This window comes from Parasteatoda tepidariorum, chromosome 8 (assembly GCF_982258835.1).
Source record: "Parasteatoda tepidariorum strain Cologne lab strain chromosome 8, Ptep-v5.0, whole genome shotgun sequence".
NCBI lineage: Eukaryota > Metazoa > Arthropoda > Arachnida > Araneae > Theridiidae > Parasteatoda > Parasteatoda tepidariorum.
The window spans coordinates 86,230,531-86,257,601 of record NC_141762.1 but is presented as its reverse complement, the minus strand read 5'-3'; the positions used below and the strand labels follow the sequence as shown (position 1 = coordinate 86,257,601).

At 30.9% G+C, this 27,071-nt stretch overlaps 1 protein-coding gene across 4 annotated transcripts in view; it reads left to right on the top strand.

The window, feature by feature from the left end:
* The window catches only part of LOC107456960 (suppressor of cytokine signaling 2), a 44,936-nt gene extending 40,668 nt beyond the window's left edge, over positions 1–4,268 (top strand). For 2 of the 4 annotated variants that reach the window (XM_043044823.3, XM_016074962.4), the window contains exon 2: positions 2,975–4,268. In XM_043044823.3, coding sequence (XP_042900757.1) covers positions 3,065–3,895 — 831 coding nt within the window. In that variant the 5' untranslated portion in view covers positions 2,975–3,064 and the 3' untranslated portion in view covers positions 3,896–4,268. Of the gene's footprint in view, positions 1–45; positions 204–2,974 lie in introns of those variants that run through there. The other 2 variants (XM_016074963.4, XM_071181135.2) reach the window with 2 other exon arrangements.
* Positions 4,269–27,071: the final 22,803 nt, after the last annotated feature.

Here is a 27,071-nt window from a genome sequence, read left to right as displayed (position 1 = left end):
GATAAGCATTTACTGTTTCTGGTAATTGTTCCTCCCAAATAATCTACGTTTTTCCCTGGAAAAACGAGACTTTCGATTAGGAATATCGGCGCACCAATAATAACATCTTATTAGTAAGTTTCATTTCCTTCTGTTCATTGACTTGCAATTGCGCCCTAAGTGACTAGTTCTGAATCGTTTGACATTACTAATTGAATTCGCATGTAAGTTTTAAATGCTATATTTATATCTCTATTTATTGTTGTTTGTAATCGAATATTGTAACTCTGTAGAGCTAATTTCTGATTTATAATTTAAATAAATTACTAAGCAGCCGTTTTAAAAATTTTGTAGTTATACATAGGAATTTTATTTTTGACTGATAAATTAAAAGCAGTCATTTTTTGTATTTAAATGCCTGAGTTGTTTTTCTCATCTATTTCGTCGAAGATTAATGATTTGTTGTTATGACAAAAAATTATTAGCAGTATAGTAATTGTAAAAAGCGTAGTTCATTAAAAAAACTTTAATCACAATAATAAAAAAATTAAACTCAATTAATTTTTTATATAAAATTGATAATCTTTTTTTAAAGATTGCCTACTATGAAATTTTGTTTAAAACTGATTTAAGTTTGATTGGAAAAAAAAAGTCGCCATAATAAAATAAAATTCTAATTAGATTGTAAGAAGTATTTTTTGATTTATAGTGTTTTGAAAATAATTTTCCATTTATTTTCATAATTAAATTGAATTTATAGGAATTAATAAATATTTTTTTTTGAATAAAATTGTGGGAATCATAGTTGTGGTTTTTATTAATGTGCTTTTCTTTACTTTCGCTTATATGAACCACAACACTACGTTTTTTTTTTTTTTTTTTTTGATCGTTTTCATTACATAGAGAGAATATTAATAAAATATTCATTTTTAGGAATATGTTTGCATAGATATATAAATATATGCTTTCTTATTCTGTGAAACGCAATAATAGATTTCTAATAATTACATTTTTCTTCTATGTTTTCTTTGGAGGTCAGAACCATATTCTGATTTATTTTTATAATATATAGATAAGAAAGTAGATAAAAACTAGTGGGCTGTGCCCCCTGCTCGCTAACGCTCGCCAACCCCCAAAAATTGCTACGCAATCTTATATGGTTTGCTTCGCAAACCAAGCTCGCTTTGCTCGCTACTAACTTAGAGGTACATTGCAAATGCACAAAATTCTAAGAATTCAAAACAATCATTCAAATCCATATAACAACTTTTTTTTTTAAAAAAAAATTCATCTTTTTTGTAAATACTAAGTCATTAAAATAAATTTGAATACAAATAAATGACATGTAATTCGTTAAACCTATTAGAAATGTGCTATAGTATAAAATCTTAAGATAAAATTTCTAAAACTGATATCTCTTTAAAAAGATTAAAATTTTGGCTATAATTAAGTCTATTAAAATTGAAATAAGTGAATTGCAATGGAAAAACCTGCATAAACAAAACATTGAATTTCGGAAGAAATCTCATTTGGTGAGAATGCTCTCTCTTGTCAAAAAATACAAAATAAACTGACCTCAAATAAAACTCCAAGGACTTCGAATAAAATAATTAAGGAAACTACTATCACGTTTAATATAAAAGGAAGATTTATTAACTAAACAATAAAATTTCAGCATCGAAGTTCCAAAAAACAAATCTCACACTCACTCAAAAAAACAATTTACATTCTAATTAGTCATCATAGCAACCACAAAACTCTTCTCGTTACCATCTATAAACTGATATATAATAAATAAATTATTTAACAAAAAATACGATGCGCATAAGCACATCACATAATATTCAGTTTCCGTTTTTAGAAGCGCTATATGTTGAGCCACCTATTCTAGATTTGGCATGTGACATTTTCAGCTGCAATCATTGGTTGATTTTCTAGCGTTGCCATTCGGGGAGTTGTAATGAGGCTTTTTTTTATAGCCGTGTAAGAGAAATATATATATAGATGTCTTGCTGGAACAAAAAAGATAATTAAAAATAGCACATTTTTTTAGTGTGAATTATTGCATTTTGTAGAGATGAATTTTTAAATTAATAAATTTAGAACGTTTCTATAATATAGTATAATGAAAAAAATCACATGGAATTACAGAGTACTTTTGTTTACACAATTATTGAATATTTCAATTTGTTTAATTTAAAGTAAATGATTAGTTTAGTTGGTTGAATGAATAGTTTTTATTTCATTCAAAAAATTTTATTTGTAAAGGAAATAGTTATAATCCTTCTATTCGCAGTTATTTGGGGAAAAGAATTTTTTTTTATATATATGGCGAATCGGTTGTGGTCGGTCGGAACTATATGATTTCGCGGCCCGGAAGGTTGTAGTATTAGTATGTTGTATCAGTATATATTTATTATTGAATTAACTTATAGCTTAGAGTATTTCTAATATTAATTTATTTAAAAATGTATGATTTAATCTAAGCTACAAGTTTTCAAAAAGTTGCTATAAAATGAAAAGGAATCGGTTACCGACTCTTAAGGTTTGAATTAAAAGGGGCTTCTAAGAATCACCGTTCTTAATTTACATTTTAAAACCAGTCAAAAAAATAAGTTATAAACTGAGGGCGGAATATTAGTAAGAAAAACAAGCGTTTTTAGACGAATCACTATCAAAGAAGGTTGGAATAAAAACGCTACAACCAGTTTCATGGCTCAATGAACCGCTGTTTTTATTGGGCCATCAAGCTGGTTACGGCATTTCTAATAACCGCCTTTCAACTTCTATTTCTCCAAATAATCAAACAGGTTTTAGCGATTTATATATATGTTAAAAGCAGTGGTTGCGAGAGCACTCTGTAAATGCGAAGATACATAAAATACGAATTAGAATATCAGATTTTATTTGAGTCTATTATTATCACTCCACAATATATTATTTTGCAATTGCGTGTTCTTTTATAAACTTATCTAAATCCATCTTTCCATTTCAGATAGTTTGTGGATGAAGGACTACTTAGGAGCCTCTTCTATCGACTCCTGTCTCCTAGTCACCGACAGTTGATTTATCTTGAACTACCGCCATGTTGACTACTAGTCTGTCAGTTCTAGATTCCGCCTTCAGCAGTCCCGCCGCTTCTTGTCCAGCCCTAGAGCAAGAGGAAGTCCTCAACCTTTTTCTGGTAGATCTGCCGGTCATCGAGTCTTCTTTGATCGGTGGGCCTTTCGTCTCCGTCAAAGACATCAACTGGGATCTGGTCTCTCCCAAAGGCTCCTCCTCCTCTCGTTGCAAAAAGACCAAACAGACCCTCAAGTCTGCGATGAATCACGCCATCGAGCCTGAAGAAGACCTTAAGAAGCTCATCAACAACGAGACCAAACTGAGACTTAGCGGATATTACTACGGCAATCTAAGCTGGGTGGACGCTTCACATATTCTGAAAAAGACCAAAGTCGGGACGTTCCTGGTGCGCGATTCCGAACATTGCAACTATCTTTACGCCTTGTCTGTTCAGACCAGACGAGGACCAACAAGCTGTCGGATAGAATATGAAAACGGTTGCTTCAGATTGGACTCGTCCGATGATCTATCCGACAAAATGCCACGGTTTGACAGTGTCACAGACCTTATAGACCATTACGTTCATTTGACGCAGAACTTGCCACAAAAACCTACCACTAAAAACTTGTCACCAGTGTGGCTAGATATGGACGAAGAAAACAGCAGAGACGTTCCCGTACAAATATACAAGCCTTTGTACAAGAACGTGCGCAGCTTACAGCATATGTGTAGGGTCAATTTAGTGAAATTGCAAAAAGAGGGATCTCTTCGGACAAATGTTAAAAATAGTGCATGTGATATGCTACCCACAATGTTAAAGAACTATTTAAAAGAATATCCTTACAGCCAATGACATCATAAGAAATTTAGTTTAATTTAATAATTTTCATGTAATATGAGAGAAAATAAATGTGCACGCAATTTATCCCGATAATATTTTCAAAGAAACTGTTCTGTATAGTTGTGTTAAATAACATCGGAAAAAGTCTAAAATATTTTTTGTTTTTCAACTATACTAATTTTTCCTCCTAATTTTTATACACTTTTTTATTACGCAAGTGCAAAAAAAAACGAATTTTAATAAATGCCATTTGATTTTACAGTGTAATTTTGTACAGTGACTACTGAATGATTGTACAACTTTCGATTATAAATCGTTCGTAAATATTCTGCTTCCCATGATTCATTAAGTGGCCTATTGAGAAATAAAAATTTTTGTTTGAAAACTTCAAGTGTTCATGATTGACTGTCAAATTTCCAAAAGTGCCATTAACTGTCCAAAATCTATCCGTAAATTGTCCTTATTTCCTGGTCATCCATAACTAAGTTTGGTAAAAAATATCTTTTTATCTTTTTTTTTGGAGATGTCAGCAAAAAATTATTAGTTAAAATATGATTATTTAAACTGCTATGAAATGCGGGTAGGTTCATTGTTTCATATCTGCATTATTCTAAATTAAAGAATGAATTAAAACTAATTGATTTTATTCCTTCTGTCTTAAACTATTCAAGATAATTGCTGCGAACAATGCTTAATAGTTTCAAAAAACTGTAACAGAAAATAAAATATCAATAGCTTAAATTAAAATGGAATCTCATATAATATAATTTTAAAAATTCATGACAAATCTAGTTTTAGTCATTCAAAAAAAAAAGGAAAATCAAAATTTAAATTCAAAGTTTTATAAATATTTGATTTAGATTTGATGAATTCAGCTATTTAATTGTAATTATATAATCTTAAAAATATAATTAATTGTGAGTTAATATATGACATTGAACTTTTAATTTTACTCTAATTGTTTTTTCTTTATTAAACATTCAAATTTAAGCATTAGTATAAAAAGTCAAAATAATTGTTTTAATTTACAGTATAGTTATAGTGTTTTAGCTATTTTCACTGTTATAGGTTTTGGACACTATAACACACTTTTGAACAGTAAATTTCCTCTTGTATTGTTTAATAACCCTACTCTGGGTCCATTGTATTGCTATTAATTTAAACTGTTTTGTTAAAAACAGAGCTTAAATGTTTTCCCTAACCTGTATTCAATTTTGTTTGTAAAATTACTAAAATTATATTTTATAACACTATGTGCAACCAAATTAACCAACAGTACAACTAAATTTGGTCTTCATATGCTTGAGTCGAGGAGATATGAAATTCATAACTTCAAAGTGATTGATTAACATCTTGAATCTTTTCTTACTATTTAAAACAGTACTTCAGTTTAATTTCTAATGGTTCACAAGTTTGGTTGAGTAATTATTACACTCGCTAGTTAGCTAGTAGTTTGGATTTTTACCAGTATTTATTATATTTATATCGGCAGAAATTTTGCCATAATTTCTTTAATTATTAACAAACATTTTTCTTTTTAAAAGATTATTACCATTTGTTTTACATACAATAGTAACTATAACTTATTTGGATAAATGATGAAATCCTTGCATAACGAAGTTTTAAGAAAGCTTAAATTATTTTTGCTCTTTCATCTATTATGCCACAATTAATAAATATTGTAAAATACGAAATAAATATTATTTCTCGATTTATAATTTTTCGTTAAATCAGACTCGTTATAGAAAGCTTTCAGTGTTGTTACAATGTGAAGTGTTATTAAAGAGAATATTTTATTAAAGTTAACATTAAAGTTGGGAAATATCTTAAAGTCTATCAAATTTCAGGTTTTAAAAAAATGTCAAAATTGTCTGCGTCACGCATAAAAAGTTATATTCTAAATCTTACTGAACTAACCCTAATAGAGTCTTAGAACACTATATTTCACTAAAATTCAAAACTGGACATGCCATTCTTTATATTTTTAAAATCGTTTTTTAAAAAAATGCTATTTTTTAAAATCGTTCTTTTATAAATGTTATTCTTTTCACTTTAAATTAAAAAACAGCTCTACATAACATATCATAACGTTTTATGAATTGCAAATATTATTTATCCACACTGTTTTACAAGTTCAGCATCGTTTGCATTCATATATAATTAATATAAAATAGCAATGTTTGGAAACTAAAATGATTCTAAAACTGAATAATCTTTATTATTTTAAACTTGTGTTGCAGAATTTTTTTTTGTAGACAACAACCGTATCAAGTTTTTGTATAGCCTTAAAAGTAAAAGAACCAGTTGCGCCTAAGATTAAAGAAAAAAAAAACTCTGTTCCAAATAAATAAAATATATTCAAAGAACGTTTTGTGTTTCAAATCCGGCTATGAATATGTTACGTTCACATTTAATGCATCATCAAAAAAAGAATTGGTCTGATTCGAACAATGCTACCATACCTAGAATTTTATAGTACCGGAATAATAAAAACTGAGATGAGACTACCGACCAATTTTTTGCATTTGGAATGGTCTGCTGAATTTCTTTTGCTGAAAAGACTTCTAAGAAAACGATCTTTTGTTTCTAACAATGAGAGCGAGTAGGTCAGCACTCTGATAGAATAAGGTCAACTTCGATTTCTTAGAACTCTCTTTCTCAGCTTCTTTATGTGTGTACTTCAGATCACGTTTTTTCCCAGTTTCGTGTTGCCATTCCAAAGAAATGCTATTTTAGAAGTCATTTCGTTAGAATTTTTCTTTTAGAATTCGTATGTGCAGTGGAAAAATAACAATAAATAGCAATGTAATTTTTTATGGTGCATTGTCTGTAGAGTGTTTTTAGGATTATTTTTCTGGTTTAATATTAAACGTAATATTAATTATATTTCGTTTCGAAATTACCAATTTTATCGTTCGTACATTTCACATCAAAATACAAACGATACAATTTTTTTCTTCTTAATATTTTTAATGAAATTTCTAAGAAATCCTAAAATGTCCTCAATCTTAATTAATATATTACTTTTGTCAACTATTAGAATTTTTTTTCAAATTGAAAACTAGTTTTACATGAAAGGAGAAAATATTGTCTGTTTAAATTTATACTTAATTTTGTCATAATTTAAGCATTTATGGTTGTCTTAAAATGCAGACATTTTTTTAATACTGGAAATTTATTTTAATATGAAGGGGTTGTAAGCAATGGAGTAACAAGTCATGATATTTTTTCATCAAATGTCCTTAATATTGTTTCCGGATTGATGCTTCGCAAGATTTCGAAATTTACTCTAGGTGGCTAACTTAATTAAAAAGCTACATCCGTGTAACATATCAATATTCTTTTATTTAACTTGAACTCAGCCAATTTTAAACAGATAGTTAAAATACTCTTTATCATTTTAAATAAAGGTAATTTAATTCTGTAAAAATATTAATCTGGTTGACCGTTGTTATTTTGTTTGCTTATTTAACTCATACATCAACATTCTATTAAGTGTCTTCCCATTTCTAAATATCCTTATTTGCTTTTTAACGCAAATCAATAACACATCGTACAAAAGACGTTAAAATATCAATTATTCTTATCGATGTTAATGATTAAATTTTAAACACTTCATTTGACTATACTACACTTGATGTTCTCCAAACACCGCCCTTGTTATGTATATTTTTAGAATTATGTTTATAATATAGACAGATATTTGACGATGATATTCCGAATTTAAGAATATAATGAATTTTCATCGTAAAAAATTTCAAAAACAAAATTGTTCTCAAAATTTTTAATGTTTTTGCTTCCTTTATTTTTCTAACAAGCAGTAATTAATGGAACAAGCGTAATTTATTTATTATCTGTTAGTTAATCGTGTACATTCCTTACAATGTTCAGTTCATTTTTGATAAGGATTCTAAAAATACATATGAAAGGCGGTGGTATGATCATTCTTTGCTGTAATAAATTGATTCATGCAAACTTATATCAATTCATGTTATTACTTTTTTGGCTTAATTAAAAAGTGATGTAAAGTATGTGATTCGTTGTAAATATATGTTGTGTAAAAAAAGAAAAAGTCGTGCGCCACATTACAGCATTATTGTGGTGTACTGGGCAATATTATGCACAGAGCTGTGGTATTTATTTTTAAGTCTGACCAACGAGATGCATGCAATTGTTCATTGTTGGTGTACAGTTGACCTTAATGTCTGTTTGGCTTTTGAAGACAAACTTTCAAAATAGCCAAAATAAAATTATTTATATTTATCTTTTCGTGTGTTTATTTGAACTAAAACTAAACAATAATACATAAATGTAGGTAGTTTGAATTCTATTCATTTTAATTATCGCATTAATTTTTTTAGCATGTCAATGTCAATTAATATTTTAATATTAATATGTTTAAAGTTGTCAATTTGTAATAAATCCATGATATTCTACAACAGTGTAATTCACTTTTTCTTTCTGATTTCAACCGTTTCTGAGGTAGGAATGCTAAATCCGTAATTTTGTTTACCATAAGGTGTTGTAAGGGTGTCCTATTAGGCATGGGATAGTAACTTTACTATACCTAGTCACCAATTTTATAACTTAAGCTGGACCGTTTCGAAAGTTAGGAGTGTGGACACGATCTTCAGTGTATAACACTTTGAGTAAAAACACGCAATCGGGAGGCTATTGAAACTTGCATTGTCATACAGCACATAACTTATTATTACTAATATTTGAGTTAAGGCTGTTTTTCGAAGTCTTCGTCGTCATATGAAATGATGCTTTTTTGCGAATAATATGCAATTTTCGTAATTGCTGTGAGTTTTCAACAATTACTCATGGCCGTTAGGACAAGTTCAGCCTATCTGAAGCTTCATGCTGTCTATGCTTGTTCTGAAAATGGCTGCAATGGTCAACATGGACAAAAATGGCGCAAATCAATATGGAGAAAAGCCACAGTTTTATGGAAATGAAAAGTGTTTGTGGTATTTTTTTTTTTTTTAATATTTAAAATCTTCTTTCAATGCTGCATTATCTGAGCTCATAAAAATTTCCGAAAACTGAGAATAATGCAGTGATTTTGATAATTTCATAATTTCCATCAAGGTGGAAAAACGTCGCCAAATTAGCGATTTTTAAAAGAGTTTAATGACTTTTTAATAATTAAAGTTATTCGTCCGGTCTAAAGCCCAGATATTTCTTCATCATTCTGCTTCTATGTGAACAATTTTTTTTTTATTTTCCTGTGCGACAGAGCTCCGAAAAATCATGTTAATTTGGTATGCGGAAAACAATCGGAGTTTTGATTGATGATCACGTTCCCATTGACGATAATATCGTCATCGCTGACAGAAAACGATTTAAATTTGCATTCAGTACAGAGCACCAATCAATTTTTTAGTATTCTAATCAATCGGAGTGTGGTCGCTATTTTAATTGGCAATAAATTCTCTTTGGCGATAATATCGCTAGTAATTTCTGCTTGGAAATGATTGTAAGCAGGCACAGAGGTTTGAGTGCATTGGCTGTTTGCGAAGTAGACGGAATTTAGATTGTAAGATTTCATCGTTAAAATCAAGACAACACGACAAAAATAAAAACTATAATACGATCGACACAAAATTACTCAGTCTAAATGATGCATGAAGTGCTTAGACTTGCTTACTAAGTAATTAAAATGTCATACTACAATTTTGTAATAACCATTTTATTTTAGATGTCATTAATCTGATTGAAGTTTGAATAAAGATGACTTGATAAAAGACATATTAAATATTTTCACAGCTGTTCATCACTTTCTTCAGTTTCGTAGATAGAAAATTTCGAAAAATTTACGTCTCTTGGCAAATGAACTTGGGGTTTTTGAGGGAGGATGGAAAATATAAAAATATATTATCAATCAATTTCATTAACTTTTTTAAAATAAACAAATGATGGATATTTACTTTGCATGGCAGTATTTTTTAAAACACGTAAAATATAATGTAGTCGCCCAATTACAATGGTAGATATAAAGCGAACCTTATTTTAGATTTTTTTTCAGCTACGGAACCCTAAACGATCGAACTTATTTTGGTGGATCTTGTGACTTTCAAAAATTATTTTATTTCTTGACTATGACTCAAAAAACGTTCATTAGCAAGTGTAAATATGAAAACGGAAAAAAAAGAAAAAAAACTTGGAATTAATTCAGAAACCTTTAATGTAAATCAAATGTTTTTATTGTTTTGTCAATAAATCTAAAAATTCGGTTTTATGTTAAGGAGTTGAATTCGCATGTCTGAGAGGCTGCGTTTTTGCAGAATAAATTAAGCCGAGTATTTTTGCCGTTTAAGTAGAAATTGAATTTTTGAAAAAAGAACTGTTCTAAAATGTGAGACAGGGTATAAAAAAAATTTTATTCTTGAATTTTGAATTAATTTCCATGTGAAATGCTGATGCAATAATTTGTAAATGTACACTGGTGGACAAAATTAAGAGATGGAAGACATTTTCCCAAATATCTCAAAAAATACTGAATATAAATAAATGAAATTAGGTATGGATATAGCTTATTCCATGATAATAAAGTATGCAAAACAAAAGTGAAAGTGCCATTCACTGGCAAGACCTATTGCCAATAAAACCAATGTAGTCTGAACTTAAGGATAAAAGTGAGGCTTGTACAGTGTGTGTTGCCTCTAGTATGGTCACCCCTGACAGACAGACAGCATGCACAACGAGTATGCATGCTGTTAATAAGGGAGTTAAGGAGGACTTGTGGAAGACCCTCTCATTCTTCCACCAGAGCAATTTTTAACTCCAGAATGGTTCTGGGGGAGGTTGGCGCATCGCAATAGCTCTCCCAAGAGCATCCTAAGCATGCTCAATAGGATTCAGGTCAGGGGATTTGGCTGGTCGATTCATTCGCTGACTATCCTCGCTTTCCAGATACTCATCAACCATGAGAGCCCTATGTGGTTGCGCATTGACGTCCATAAAAACGAACTGAGGGCTAACAGCGCCTCTGAAAAGAAGCACATAGGGCTCTAGGACCTCCTGCCTGTACCTCTGGGCATTCACGGAACCATTGTCAAACACATGGAGCGTTGTTCGGGTATCTTGCATGATCCCTGCCCAAACCATGAGTCCTCCACCAGCATAATGGTCCCTTTCGATAATGTTACTGGAATGGTATCGGGTTCCAGGTTCCCTCCATATCAATAACAGTTCAGAATCAGGTTGTAGACTGAATCTGGACTCATCGGTGAAGAGAAGATTAGCCCATTGAAGCTGTGTCCAATTCTGATGTTGTCTTAATTTTGTCCACCAGTGTATATATATCGTTTAGCAATTTCTTCAATGTATTGTTATTGGAAGAAAAAATATATGTTTTAAAACTTCCTCTTGCAATTTTACATAAATAATTTCATAAAAATAACCTAAATATTAAAAAAAAAACAATGGATTATTGTTTGATACAAATCTGTAACAGGTTTCAAACAATCATTATTGGTTAAAAAAAAATGTCTTAACTCACGGAGCCCCCGTTACTTTTCAATAGCGAAACGCCACTTGGGAAACGCTGGTTTAGTATACATTTAGGTGTTTTTAGATCACTGAGAAGTATCTTTGCTTTCCGTTATTTACGTCGAAAAAATATTTATTACTATTTAAATTGGTATATCATATGTTTAAACAATGCTAAAAACAATTTTTTTTACAAAAAGCACATAAATGTACTGTTTATACATACCATAATTATATCGAATTTAATCGCTTTTCATTTTTGAGAAGTAAAAAAAAAAAACATCCTTGGATATCCTTAAAAGTCACCAAGTGCTATTTCTCTAAATCTTAGAACGCAGCTTACGTATTTTTTCCCTTTATTTCAAACCATTTCCCTGTTATTAAATAATGCTTTATCATTGGAAGATTTCTAAGAAACAGTAACCAATAAAAGAGAAAAAAATCAGTTTGAAATCTCTTAATCTTGGATTTTAAGTAAAATTTTTGATTATCGTCTTTTTTTTAAATTTATTTATTTTAAATTACTTATTTTTATTTAATTTTTCGAGCTTCTATAGATTTTACTTTCTTAATAATTAAAAGCAATAAAATTATGCGATTTGTTGTTTTGAGAGAGTAATTTTAATATTCGTCTGTTTTTAGATTTCTCAAAGTTTAATTTTATTACTTAAACTAATGAAAACTGATTTGTATAATTACAGAGAAAAATATTTTTACAGTAAATTACACAAAAATTATTAAAAAAAAAATTTAAATCTAAAAACTAATAATGTATATCTATATCTATATATATATAGAGAGAGAGTCTTAAACTTCTGAAAAATACTGATTTGTGAATTGTGTTGGTATAATTTTATCAGAAAAAAAGTCTATAACAGCGGTTCCCAAATGGCGTTCTGTGAGCTGGGGCTATTTTTTTTAAACAGTAATGATTTTTTAAACAACCTGTAATAGGTTTGTATCAATCAATAATCCATAATTTAATATTAAGGTTATAATGAAATTATTTGTGTAGACTTGCAATAAAAAAGAAATAGTAATTTTAGCAACAACAACAAAAATTTCAATAAAAATATATTGAAAAAAATTCTAAAAAAATAAGAATTTGCAAATGATTATTTCTCATCGAGCTTAGAAATTCAAAATAAAATGAACAAATTCAAGAATAAAATTTTTTTTTCTCTGATAACCAGTGTTACAGTTTATAACAGTTTTTTTTTTTTCAATAATCTTAATTGAGATGATTTTATTCAATTTTTACTTATACAGCGAAAACGTAGCCGCTGCAGGCTAGCGAACTACCCGACATAAATCCAAGATTTATTGATGGTAGAATTAAAAAATTTCATTCGCATTAAATATCTCAGAATTAATTTTAATTATTTTTTTGTTCGCATATTTACACATGCTAATGAACCATTTTTAAGGGTAGGGGTCCGCAGGTCTAAATACAGCACACTTTATAACTCAAATTGTGATTAGGTGGCGATCTTGCATTTTACCCGCATCTAAATATATAGGCGAATAAAATAAAAATCCGCCATTAGTTTTTTTTTTTTTTTTTTCTTTGAAAAATAAATATTAGTATTAAAAGCATTTTTAGAATTTTCCCTCTTTGTCTCCATCCCTTCAACATTGAAGTTCGGTCAAGAACTAAAAGAAAAGCATCTTAAGGTGATAAAACTCGATATCGTTACTTTAAAAATAAAGAAATAATTCATATAAAAATTTCACGAATTTTTTTTTTTATTCGTTTTTTGTGTTTTATTATACAGTCAAACCTCGATATCTCGAACTTGAAGGGAGAGGAGAAAAAATTCGAGGTACCGAAAATTTGAATTATCGAAAATCGCATGTAATCGATGGTAGAATAAAGAAAAATGCTCTTTACATACCTGATTTACTATTCCATATTTATTCTAAAAACAATTTTTACACTTGAAAAGATTCAATTGTTGTTTGCTTTAGAGATGTGTAAGAAAGTTTATCTATAACACTTTCTAAGTGGACTATAGCTAAATGTCTCCTCTGACGTATTCGGCTGCCTCTCAGTAAATCTCCTTACAGTGTCCACTGCAGAAAGTGCTTGTTTGAGAATTGGTTATGATTATGAGAATTGATTTTCTAATCTCAAAATTTTTTTCGGAACATTTTTTTGTTTTCAGAAAAAAAATCTACACTATTTATGGGAAAAAATTCAAGTTATCGAGGAATTAGAAAGAAAAAAAATCTAGAAATCAAGTTTTATTTAACATTGAGTGTAAATGAAATTTGAAGGGAATTTTTTTTCCTTCGAGATATCGAAAAATTCGTGAAATCGAGGTTCGAGTTAACAAAATAAAGCTGGTAAAAGTTAGCTGTATTATAAAAATAATACGGATAAGAAATATAAGCTTCACAAAAATAAGTCTTTTAAAAATGTAATTAATCCTACAAAAATAAAACGAATCCTTAAAAAGGGTAACAACTAATAAACATAAATAAATAAAAACAACATAAATAACATAACATAAATAAATAAAAACACGACTGTTTGAAAAGGAGTGATTGATGATTTCGCTCTTCCACATGATTTTAAAATCCTCCTCGAAACGTCCTTTTTAAAGGATTTTTGTACCATTGGAGTTGAATTTTTATTAAATTCTTTATTTGCGTACCGAGAAATGAAATCTTTTTTCAGATATCTTAAGGCAGAAATATCGATTTCTTATTTTTACTACGTTTTTAATAATAGGCTTACTTGAAAATGGAATATTGCTGTAGAAAGTTCGAATACTTTCAGGACTAAATAAGTGAAGAGTTAACCTCAAGCTTTTATATTTTGAAGGGGAAAAATTTTCCTCTTCGCCGAATGAAATTATTAATTTGACCGAATCATAAATTAACGCCTGCAATTATTCTTATATATTATTATATAGAAGCATCAAGAGTGACTTCAATGAGTTATTGAGGTGATTAAGCAATAAATAATTCGAAAAAATTTTTTCGATGGTGTCCAGAATAATGGACTATGGAGAAGGAGATTCAACCATGAACTTTACTGCCTTTTAAAGAACATGACATTACTAAACATATCAAATCCAAAGGATTAAATGGGATGATCAGCTAATGCGGTCACGGGCTGAATGTACTCCCAAAAGGATTTTTATAACTTGTCCATCTGGGAATCGACCAAGGATAAGATCCATATCCCGATGGTCCATTTCGGTAAATAAGGAATTCCGCGCACCGCATTGTAAAAACTGGAGAACAGATCATCATGAAAGATAATGCTTGAGAAGGCCAGGGCCCACTCCGAGCTGTCACGTAAATGATGATGCTGAAACTATTAATAAGTTATAAATAACAAAGCTTTCAACTTTTCCTATTTCCATGGAAAATCTTACTTTTATATTTTAAGTGGTAGTAAAATTTATACTTTGCCATTTCATTCTTCGCTAAATAAATTTAATTTTAAATGTCCTTTCTCACCATTATACCCAATTAATTTAAACTCGTACATAAAATATCTGATAATCGCTGTTGTTGTTTTAGATACTGAAGAAATTTAAAAAAAAATTCTGCTTACAGACATTGCAAATTTTATTTCACTACCACTGGAGAAAACGTTTCAAAACAGTTGAATTTTCAACTGAAGCTGCAGGCCTATATAATTTATAATTGTTTCCTAAATGGTGCATGCAATGAAATTTATCGCTCATAAACATTGTGAAAACTTTTTGTCAACAAACAGACGCAAGAAGTTAAATAAAATAAAAATTTTAAAAACCGCGTGTTTCAAGCAGACTTAAATATAACAACAAAAAAAAATTTTTTTTTTCTTGCAAAACCTAAAATATAGGGGCAACGTCTTTCGAATTGATTCCCTCTCTGTCTTTCGTTTTTAACCTGACAAAAATAAAACTATTTTGTCCTCTTTGGTTGGGCAATAGGCCCATGTCCTGATCGTGTGTTCGATCCCCGCTGGCCGAAGACTCCTCGTGTAGTAAATGGTGACTGATGCACGTTAAATCTGCCGAGTCACAAAGTCCTCCATATTTCCATAACAAATCATACCTCTGGGGGTACTGATCCAGGAGTTCCTTTTCTTCCGGATTGGTTCAAAATTACAAGGTTACTGATTTGAACATTAGTAGTCGTAAACCCAAAACTTGGTCGGCTGTTCAACGATGAATAAAGAAAAAGGAAGAAGAAAAAGTTACCTTGCCTCAAAATGAGGGTTTGAATCCCCGCGATGGCTAATCGATACGAATTCTGCACCTAGCTCGCAGATACCACAGTTCTGACGTGAAATATCCTCATAGGTAGAATCATAAATTAGAGTCCCCTTGCCGTCAGGCTAACCGTGAGAGGTTCTCATGGTCTTCCTCTCAATGAAACGCAAATGCGAGTTGGCTCCATCAAAAAGTTTTCCACGAAGTTAAATTTCTCCCAATACTTGATCCAGGAGTTCCCTTGTCATCTGGATTGGGTTCGAAATTACGAGGATACGTAGTTGTACATTAGCAGTCGAAAACCCAAAAATTAGCTCGGCTGCTAAACGTCGGTTATAAACTAAAATAAAATGTTGCTTTGCTTTATTATTCATTAACTTAATTAATCTATGTTTGATGATAAAATTCTAAAATAATTGAATTTTTTTTTGAAAAATTTTTTTTGGTTATTACTTTTTATTATTTTTTTCGGGTAACCAAACAGCTTTTGGGACTATCTAATAAGATAAAGACATATATAATGGTTATAAAAACATTCAATACACTTAACAGATGATATTAATTAAATAGGGTCAGCTCATCCTTCGTCTTGATTGACCGATAATAACACGAAAAATTGCAACATATCCTTTCAATCTTTTTATTAACTATTGTTTCAATCATTTTATCAAGTTCAATCGTTTCATCCTAACTTTCGTTTTATTGTTATTATTATTTGCAATTAAACTTTGATATTTCAACTACAGTTTCTTAATAGAAACAGAACTCATTAAAGCAACAATTTAAATTTTAAAGAAAAAATCGCAAAATGATCATTGAGCTTAACTACGTATTTCAAAAACCACTCTCTTCAAAACTGGAGATAATTGTAATTATTTGAAATATTTGCATTTTCCCCCATGTTTAATCCTCTCATTCATGTACAAAAAAATATATAAAACAGAGGAAAGTGTACAATAAAAGGGGAAAAAAACTCTAAACAAGGATATGGAAACTATTGAACAGGATGCACAAAGATTTTTGAAAAAATTTCGAAAAAACTGTAATGATAAAAATTATACATCATTAGTTGAGAAGAAGTTAAGATGATCACAATCAACTTGCATCTGGTTTGCAAAACAAAAATCCCCTCCGAAACTTGTTCTTTAATGATTTTGCAAGCATAGAATAACTTTTGACTCGCTGGTTCTTGTGCGAAGAGAAACATTTATAATGATGCCATTTTCATTTTTTAATCTCCCCCCTTGAAGTTTTTATTGTTATTATTAAATAGACTTTTCAACCGGTGAAGATCCGGTTGCTTGGCGACTTGGCAGAGATCATTGACTTCTTGCACGCCAAAAAATTACGTTACATACTGATTTCTTATTAAGTTTCTTTCCTTTTTTTAATTGTTTAAGGTAAAATAGAAATGCTAGAGAAAAATCAGTAAAATAAAAGCTAGAAAAAATACTAAAAAAAAAAAAATACTAAAAAAATAATTTTAAAAAAATTAAAAATAATTTAATATTCGTAATGTTTCGTAACATCTTTATTTATCACAATTCAGGTAGAAATAAATAAATAAATACATTTTAAAATTTCAAAAACAATATTTTTCGCCTATGATTAAATTAATTTATATTAATTAATTAATTATTAATTATTTTGTTTTTCCCCAGAATATTACAGAAAACGTAAGGTAAAGTGCGCAAAAAAATAAACGGTTAACCGTGAATAATTTTTGATCTAATGACCGGATCTGAGGGGTCTGAGTAAACTAACCTTTTCTCGAGGGTATCGGATTTCTAAATTTCTGACCCCTACATATAAGCGGTTGCCGCAAGCTCGAAATTATAGTCCCAATAGTTTGTTCAGAAGAGCTGTTCCAAGTTCAGACCCCTTAATTTTACTTTTTGCGTATTTTACCATATAGCGAGTACTTTTTAAGTTATTTTACTTACAACTAATAAAATATTTATTCAAAGATAATTTCTTGACCCCCGGTCAGCGGAACAGTACCGGGTACCGGTCCGTGGATTAAATGGTACCGGGCTGCCCATTTCATTGAAACTGTATTTAAATTCCTAGGTATATACCACTAATTAAAAATATCTCTGTTCCATTAAAATTTTATTTATTTTGAAAAAAGGGGCCCCCGAAGGTAGTGACATAAATTTTTTAATGTTTGTACTGCATCATTGTCTCCGATTACTCCCAGATGGAATAGTTTCATCAAAGAAACAAGCTCAGGGTTCTGATTGATTTAACGCTCTAGTAAGTTAACAATGATTTAAATCACTTTATATTTATTTTTTGGTGTAACTGTATCTTATTTTGAAGGCATGTTTAAATACAATTAAATAAAACTAATAAATCAAAATAATCTAAAATATAAACAATCAACGTTCATCCCCCCCCCCCAGTGGGCCAGGGTAAAATTATCTAACGTTGACAGGTTAGCGGTGATAAAAAGGTTGGGGAACACTGATTTAAAAGAAAGCAATTTTAAATGGCATTACACTAAATTTGAGTGAAATTGGTCGATAGTTCCTTGGAAATCGAATTTTGAGAAAGTCGTATTTTGGGGGGTCAGAAATCTGAATCAGAGAAACTACGTCTGATTTCGTAACTTGAAATATCGTCTTCACTTATTAAGCAGCAAATTTAAGGTAACCTTTTTCGAACCTATCAGACAGAGTCTTAGAACGTGATGATCAAATGATTGTGATCATTAGATCAGAAGTTATTTAGGGTGGTTTGTTTTTTCACTTTGAGCACTGTACATCATAATCGAAAAACGTGATTTGGGGCACAACCTTATAGAATCTAGATGGTTATGGTTAAGACGATTTTGAAATTTTTCAGTTTTTGGCCAGACAAAAAATACAAGTAATTTCCTCTGTTCAGTTTGTATGAAAAAAGTAGTTTTAACCTTTTGCCTTCCTTTGTATTTCTCTGCTTTGAGGAATAAAAACTGCAAGAGCTGGCTCAGGGGATTGAGTGTTCGCCTCCTCCTGTCGATGTGACCCGTGTTCGAATCGCACCGATGGCTGGTCGATACGAATTCTGCACCCGGCTCGCACCGACCGCAGTTATGACGAAAAATATCCTCAGTGGTAGACGGATCCTAGGTTAGATTCCCCTTGTAGTCAGGCTAAGCGTGGGAGGTTTTCTTCTCCATGTACAGCAAATGCGGGTAAATTCCATTAAAAAGTCCTCCAAGGAGGCAAATTTCACGCAATACTTGATCCAGGAGTTCCCTTGTCTTCCGAATTGGATTCTAAATTACAAGGCTACGGAGTTGGACATTGGTAGTCGTAAACTCAAAATTGGATCTACTGTTCAACGACTGTTATAAAATAAAATAAAATAAAATAAAATAAAATAAAATAAAATAAAATAAAATAAAATAAAATAAAATAAAATAAAATAAAATAAAATAAAATAAAATCTACAAGAATTGTTAACAATAAATGATGGAGAATATAAAAACGCTTGTTAGAACGGAATTAAAGTTAGTAAGAGGTTATCAGGAATCGAAGATTATCCAGCTTTCACGTTTACGTCTACATTTGCAGAATTTCGATTTTTTTTTTTTTTTTTTTTTGAAACTTGCTTTTGTCAATACGAAATTTAAAATGAAGTTGAAACGTTATTTCTAGCTTGAAAATCAGCGGCGAATATGAAAAAATAAATACATAAATTTTTGACGTATCAGCGATTTAGTTCTACTCAAGGTGCTCCCCAAGAGGTTGACGAGGACGGAAAGAGGGTCAAAAAATACATTGATTTGTTATAGGGATTTGCATGGCTTACTATAAAAAAATTACAACACGTTTCTTAAAAATACTTTTGCTTACGCAGATAGCTTTGCGATTCAGAACAAGCTTCGGAACTTCTTTCGGTAAAAAACCTTTGAAAATTATATAAAAAATAAAGAAAAAAATTCTATCACATAAGATGATAAACTATGTTATTTTGGAGCACTCTATAAAAATTGCTGATGCTGTGGCATAAATTAATTCCAACTTGTTTCTTAAAAATAATTATATTCATCCAGATCGTTTTGCGATTCTAGAAAAGAACATTTTTATTCTCTTGAACAACATTCGTTAGAAAAAAATCGCTTGGTATTAACAAAATAAGGAAAAATTCCGTTTCAACGAAATGACGATCGATTTATTTTGGGATAGTTATTAAAAACAAACGTTTCTGTGGAATAAAACAATTACAACATTTTTCTTAAGAATAACTATATTTACACACATTGTTTTGTGATTCTGAATAAGGATATTGGTATTCTCATAAACAACAATCGTTTGGGAAAAATCGTTAGATATAATACGAAAAAAAATAAAAAATAAAAACATTCCGGAATATGAGTTGGTATACTTCCTTCCGTTGTGAACCGTAGTAAAAAACATCCGGAGTTGTAAAAAAGAGAAAAAAGAAAAAAAATAGTTTCATTTCCTTTTCACTTTAATCTTAACTACCGGGCTTGTGCCAAAGATATGGCGGGCAGTGGAATTTCCTTTTCTCATTTCTTAAAGAACTAAAACGATTTTTGTTTCAATATGCAGTGCTATTATAAAAAATTATATCCCCCCATTAGCTGGGGCCATGAACAAAAGAGCAGGAACAAGAAAATTTGAACAAAGAAATTAACAGCATGAGATCATTCAAAGGTTTTCGCCCCATAAGTCCACTCGCTTCCCAATAACTTGATGGTTCTATATGTCCATGCAGAGCTCCACAGATATAGTTTGTCGATGGAAAAAACTCCCCTAGCCACAAACTCTAAAGCCATCGGAAACAAGAAAAAGCAAATTTCAAAGAGGGGAGCTCTTTCGTCAACCGAGCTAAACATGTCTTTCAAATATTAACCCAACACCCCCACTTAAAATAGTTAAACCTCATAACCATTGTCACCGTCACTGCGTCACGCGAATGACGAGGGGAGTTCTTTCCATAGACAGACTATACTCAGGTAGTATTTGTCCTTAGCCTCGTTTCTTTTGTCGCACAAGGGACGTGCAGTCGTCGTAATGCCGCCCCTTTGTACCGCGCCATTTAGGGCCTCCATGCTGATGATGATGCTTTTCCTGTGTCTTGGTTTAATGATGGTTTTTTAGGTATCAGTCACTTTTATTAGTAACTTGGTTATTTAGTAACTTTTTTCAGTGATCTGTTTCACCGTGCAATAGAAAAATCAACGATGGCGACAAAATATTTAAAATTGAATTTTTATTATCTGTTTGGTATTTTTATTTTTTTATTATATGCTACTTATTGCAACAAAAAATATTTTTCATCAGTTTTTGGAAATTTTATTATGGCGCGCGTTATGTTTGCAATAGAATGAAAATAATTGTCTTACAGCTTTTCTCGAAATATTCTACGTAGTGACATTCGTGATAATGGCTATACAGTACGGCCCCCGTGTAGTAAATGGTGACTGATGCACGTTAAATCTGTCGAGTCTCAAAGCCCTCCATGTTCCCATAACAAATCAATACCTCTGGGGGTACCGATCCAGGAGTTTCCTTGTCTTCTGGATTGGTTCAAAATTACAAGGCTACGGCGTTGAACATTAGTAGTCGTAAACCCAAAAATTGGGTCGACTGTTCAACGGCGGTCATAAAATAAAATATACAGTACGGCCAGGGCCGGCATATCCTGGTTGGTAGGGCACTTGGCCTACGGAGTTGAACATTAGTAGTCGTAAACCCATAAAATTGGGACGGCTGTTCAACGACGGTTATAAAATATACAGTACAGCCGGCCGCTATGGCTCAGGGCAGTGTTCCCCAACCCCCGGTCCGCGGACCGGTGCCGGTCCGTGGATCAAATGGTACCGGGCCGCCCATTTCATTGAAACTAAATTTAAATTCCTAGGTTTATACCCAAAATTAAAAATATCTGTGTTCCATTAAAATTTTATTGATTTAAATAAAAGGCGCCCCCGAAGGTAGTGGCATAAATTTTTAATGTTTGCAATGTATCATTGTCTCCGATTATCCCCAGAAGGAACCGTCTCATTGCAAATAAACAAGCTTAGGGTTCTTATTGATTTAACGTTCTACTAAGTTAAAATGTTGAATCCATTTATATTTTTTTTTGGTGTAGCTGTATTTTATTTTGAAGGCATGCTTAAATACAATTAAATTAAAATTAATAAATCAAAATAATCTAAAATATAAGCAATTGACTCCCCCCCCCACCCCAGTGGGCCGCGGTAAAATTATCAAACGTTGACAGGTCCGCGGTAATAAAAAGGTTGGGGAACACTGGGATAGAGCATTCGCCTTCCAATGTGGCGAACCGGGTTCGAATCTCAGTCGATACGAATTCCGCATCCAGCTTGTTCAGACCACAGTGCTGACGTGAAATATCCTCAGTGGTGGACGGATCATGGGTTAGAGTCCCTTCGCCGTCAAGCTAACCGTGGGAGGTTCTCGTGGCCTTCCTCTCCGTGTAACGCAAATGCGGATTAGCTTCGTTAAAAAGTCCTCCACAAAGCCAAATTTCTCCCAATACTCGATCCAGGAGTTCCATTGTCTTCTGGAATGGTTTCAAAATTACAAGACTACGGAGTTGAACATTAGTAGTCGTAAACCCATAACATTGGATCGGCTGTTCAGCGGCGGTTATAAAATAAAATATACAGTACGTCCGGGATAGCCTGGTTGGTAGGGCACTGGACCCTCATCCGAGAGGTCGTGGGTTCGATCCCCGCCGGCAGGAGATTTCCATGTAATGGTAACTCATGCGCGTTAAATCTGTCGAGTCACAAAATCCTCCGTATTCCCATGACAAATCATACCTCTGGGGGTACTGATCAAGGAATTTTCTTTTCTTCTGGATTGGTTCAAAATTACAAGGCTACGGAGTTGAACCAAAATTGGGTCGGCTGTTCAACGATGGTTATGGGAAAAAAAATGCCTATTTAATATCTTTTGATGTTGATGATGATATTAATTTTCTTTCTTTTCACTTTTTCTGTGTCTTGACTCAGATGATAATACAGATTCGGCACCTTTTGACGCTGATTATGACTTTATGTTTATTGACTGTTTCGTTTTACTTTATCAGCGGCTTTTTGATCAACTATAATTCTTTTCGTCTGTTACCTATTAATTTAGAATAATTCCAAGGGTACGAGAACATTTTAATCAAGTAACAAATTCCCCGCGTGGTTTTTTTTCCCCCTCCACTAAAAGTATTTCGATATTAAAGTCATAGAGAGAGGCAAAACTTCCTACTGTGAGCTCGGCGTCAAGGTTTCTACTTTTGAACTTTCTTTATTTAATTTTCTGAAATCAACAAATGAATGGATATTTACTGTACAAGACAATAAACCTATAAGCTTTTAAACTTACTAGACACAAATTCGTCTTCCAATCAGATTGATGGAGATTCAGTGATTGCTATCTATCTATCTATCTATCTATATATATATATATATATATATATTTCTCTTACACGGCGGCAAAAAAAGCCTCATTACAACTCCCCGAATGACAACGCTAGAAAATCGACTAATGATTGCCGCTAATAATGTCACATACCAAATCTAGCTGAGGTGGCTCAACATATAGCGCTTTTAAAAACGTAAACTGAAATAACCAGAGAGAGCATTCTCATCAAATGTGATCTCTTCCGAAATTCACCCTATCAGCTGTGGCAATCTCATACTATTAAGCTAGGCAGAAGTGAGTAGTCTTTGTCGATATATCTCTATTTTAGTATTTTGTCGAAAGCGCTTTTATTCACGAATTTATATATTACGAATTTATTTGACGATTTTTGATTTATATCACGAATTTATTTGTCTTATTATTGTTATTAGTTATTCATTGAAAAATGAGTCTCAGTCGTGCAGTTACGCTTTTGAAGTATAATCAAAAGAAGCGTGCTCGAAGATTGGAAGAGGGCATTGACGACAGCCATGAAAGACGTAGTGGTGAAAGAATACGTAAACGACGTGCTGTCATTCAAGATTTGACTGTTGATTTCAAATTTATTTTAATAACTTAGTGTTTACTAAAAAGATGTAATTTTTTTTTTAAAAAAAAGTTGTTACATGGATTTGAATTATTGTTTTGAATTCTTAGAATTTTGTGCATTTGCAATGTACCTAAGTTAGTAGCGAGCGAAGCGAGCTTGGCTGGCGAAGCAAACCATATAAGACTGCGTAGCAATTTTCGGGGGTTGGCGCTAGCGAGCAGGGGGCGCAGCCCACTAGTTCTATCAATATTTCTTTCAATCTTCCGAACTTACGAAATAGGAACTTTTATATTTCACTTTTTTTTTTGGTAGTTATTGTGTTGTACAATTCAACGGCCTCCCTCAACAAAAATGTATTTTAAAAAATAATAATAGTGAAGAAATTTAAAAAGAATAGAAAGAAAGCAAAAATTCAAAATTTAACTCAAAAACCAAGATGACCTTTAAAAATAAATAAATAAATAGTATATATATATATATATATATATATATATATATATATATATATATATATATATATATATATATATATATATATATATATATATATATATATATATATATATATATATATATATATATATATATATATATATATATTTTTTTTTTTTTTTTTTTTTTTTTTTTTTTTAAAGGACTATTCTTGTCATCTAGGTTTATATATATATTCAAAATGTTGAGAAAACATGGGAAAAATTACAGAGCAATGTAAAAAGGGAAAAAGTAAAGTAATAAAAATTCGGAAAAAAAAATCCGAAAAAAGGGAAAAAAATTTATAAAATCTGGAAAATAAAGGATATAATCTTATATCCTTTATTTTTATTAAAGAATATTAGAAAGCATTCCTTTTTGCGGATATAATCGTGTGAGCTGATGAAAAGATTATATCTTTTATTTTCCGGATTTTTATTAATTTTTTTCCTTTTTTTCGGATTTTTTTTTTCCGAATTTTATTATTTTCCTTTTTTCCTTTTTTCATTGTGCTGTAATTTTTTGTATGTTTTCTCTGCATTTTGAACTTATTTTATGAGTTCTATTTACTTGCAGCTTATAAGCAGTAAATAAAACTTATTGTTTTTCATAATTTTCTTTTCTTTTTGTCCTTTTTGTATTTATTTATTATGCTATATATATTACCCTTGAATAACTTACATATTTCTTCGTAATTTGAATACTGATTAACGTATTTCACCTGCAGTAGTAAAATATACTTCTTTTATTCACTAATTTGACCTTCGTGGTTGACGAAATAATACCTTTCCTTCCCGAACCCTCCAGGGAGTCTAATTAGAAGCTAATTATATTTAATTAAGAAATAGAGATAAGGGAAAAACTAAAAACAAAATGGAATAGGTTTTCTAAAAAATACATCTGTCTTCTCAATGATGATTCCACGAAATCTGTCGATTTGGTTTGAGTTTCCGGGTATATGCTTTGAGGAAAAATGGCGGATTCTTAGAATCATTAAAACTGTTGCCATTTTCTAGCTGTCAAAACCAGTTTCTTCGTCTTATCCCCCAGAATATGTTTCTATATCGTATTCTGATGACTTGTTTAAATCCTTTTATTATTCCCTATCTTCTTTTCGTTAAAGAAGATTTTGTTTACACTTTTCATGGAAAGGACTGGGAATAGGATTTTTGGAATTTATTTCGTTTAATTTTCTATTCGTTATTAGTAGTTCCATTCATTTCATTCGTGGAATTATTATTTGCGATTTGAAATTTTCGTTCCAGTTACTCCTGCTGTAAAGTGGAACGTGCATGAAAATATTTTTGAATTCTAATTTTAATGTGCTGTTTAACTCAATGTTTTTCATCTTAATCTAAGGGGGGGGGAAATGAAAAGAATGGTTAAAATTTGTTTTCACATTTAACATGAACAATAAAAAGTAAAAGATTTCATTTTTTTAAATTTATTTTATTTGTTTAAAAGGAAGATAGCTCTAAACTTGTTATTAATTTGAATGTGTTGTTTAAGTATTTTTATTGTTAGAGTGAATAATGTAAATTTAACATTTTCCATCGTTTAAAAAAATATTATATTTCTTTTTTTTTTTTCGTCTCGAGTAAATAATAAAAAAAAAAATTTCCGTGGGTCTACACAAATAAAGTAATAAATAAAATATTTCGTGCAACTTATAAGAATTGAAATTAGACTCGGCTGAGCCGCGATGGTTTAGGGCAGGGATGGCGAACCAATGGCACGCGTGCCATTTATGGCACGCGACACAACATTTTGGGCACTCCACCGATCACAATTGTTGTTGCACTAAGAATTGTCATTACACAAATGTTATTACGCTACGAAGCATGCGTAACAATTGAATTAAAATTCACAAGAAACAAACAAAATAATAAACAATTATTAATAAAAAAATTAAAAATTAATACTAAAAAAACAATTAATAACAGTAAAAAACAAGCTAACAATAAATAACTAGCAAAAAAAAAAATCAACAGTTCTGCTTAAACTAACATCTTACAACCTAATATAAGTTATTGGTAATCTAATCTGCAACAACAGAAGTCACACTGATGTTACTTTACGTTGAATTACGTATATAACTGAGACATTGCAAAATGTATTTTTTTTTCAATGTAAATAAAGAGTTTTAAGTTGATAGTATTTAGTAATATTATTTTCTCAATAATCACGAATTCAAAATTATTTGACGGCACGTCTATGGCCTCATTAAGCAATTTTTTAGAGAAAATGACACGTTGGTGTACAAAGGTTCGCCACCCCTGGTTTAGGGGATAGAGTGTTCGCCTTCCAATGAGGTGGACCGGGTTGCGACTTTACACTTTGTCGACTCCCGGGCACCTCCACTCGCCGCGGTTTTATTTGTCAACTGTTTCACCGCCTTATCTAGTAACCCTCACTCAGAGACAACCCTACGTTCGCCTCAATACAGCACTCGCAACGAATCTTCGCGCTCATGGATATTTTTAAAAGTTGCTTGTTGAATTAAGTTAAAATTTTATCCTCGTTCAAGACTAGAAAAATTCAAATATCGAGAACAAAATACTTCGTCCTTCTATAAAGAAAGAGGAAGAAAAATTTACATACACACAATTATTTCAGTTAATTGCATACATATTTCGGTTAAAAAAATTTTCAAATAGAAACTATTCTTGTAAATTAAATAAAAATCTGGAGCAATAAAATATTTATATCTTCAGAATAATCAATTTCTTTTGAATATCTCAATTAATAAACAAAGTTTAAAAAAATAATCCCCTATATAAATCATCACATTATTAAGTGTACATATTTTTAAAGATAAAACTATTAAAAAAAAATTTACGCAGTTTGAAAAATAATTATTTTCATTTCCTTCATTTTTACCAGGTTTTTTCAATTGTTTCTATTTTGGAAAAAATATGTATTCTTCAAAATGCTTACAATATCTTAAAAAAATTGCATATATTTTATACTGAACAACTTTTGATTGACAATATTTCCTTCATAAGAGAGTCTTTAAA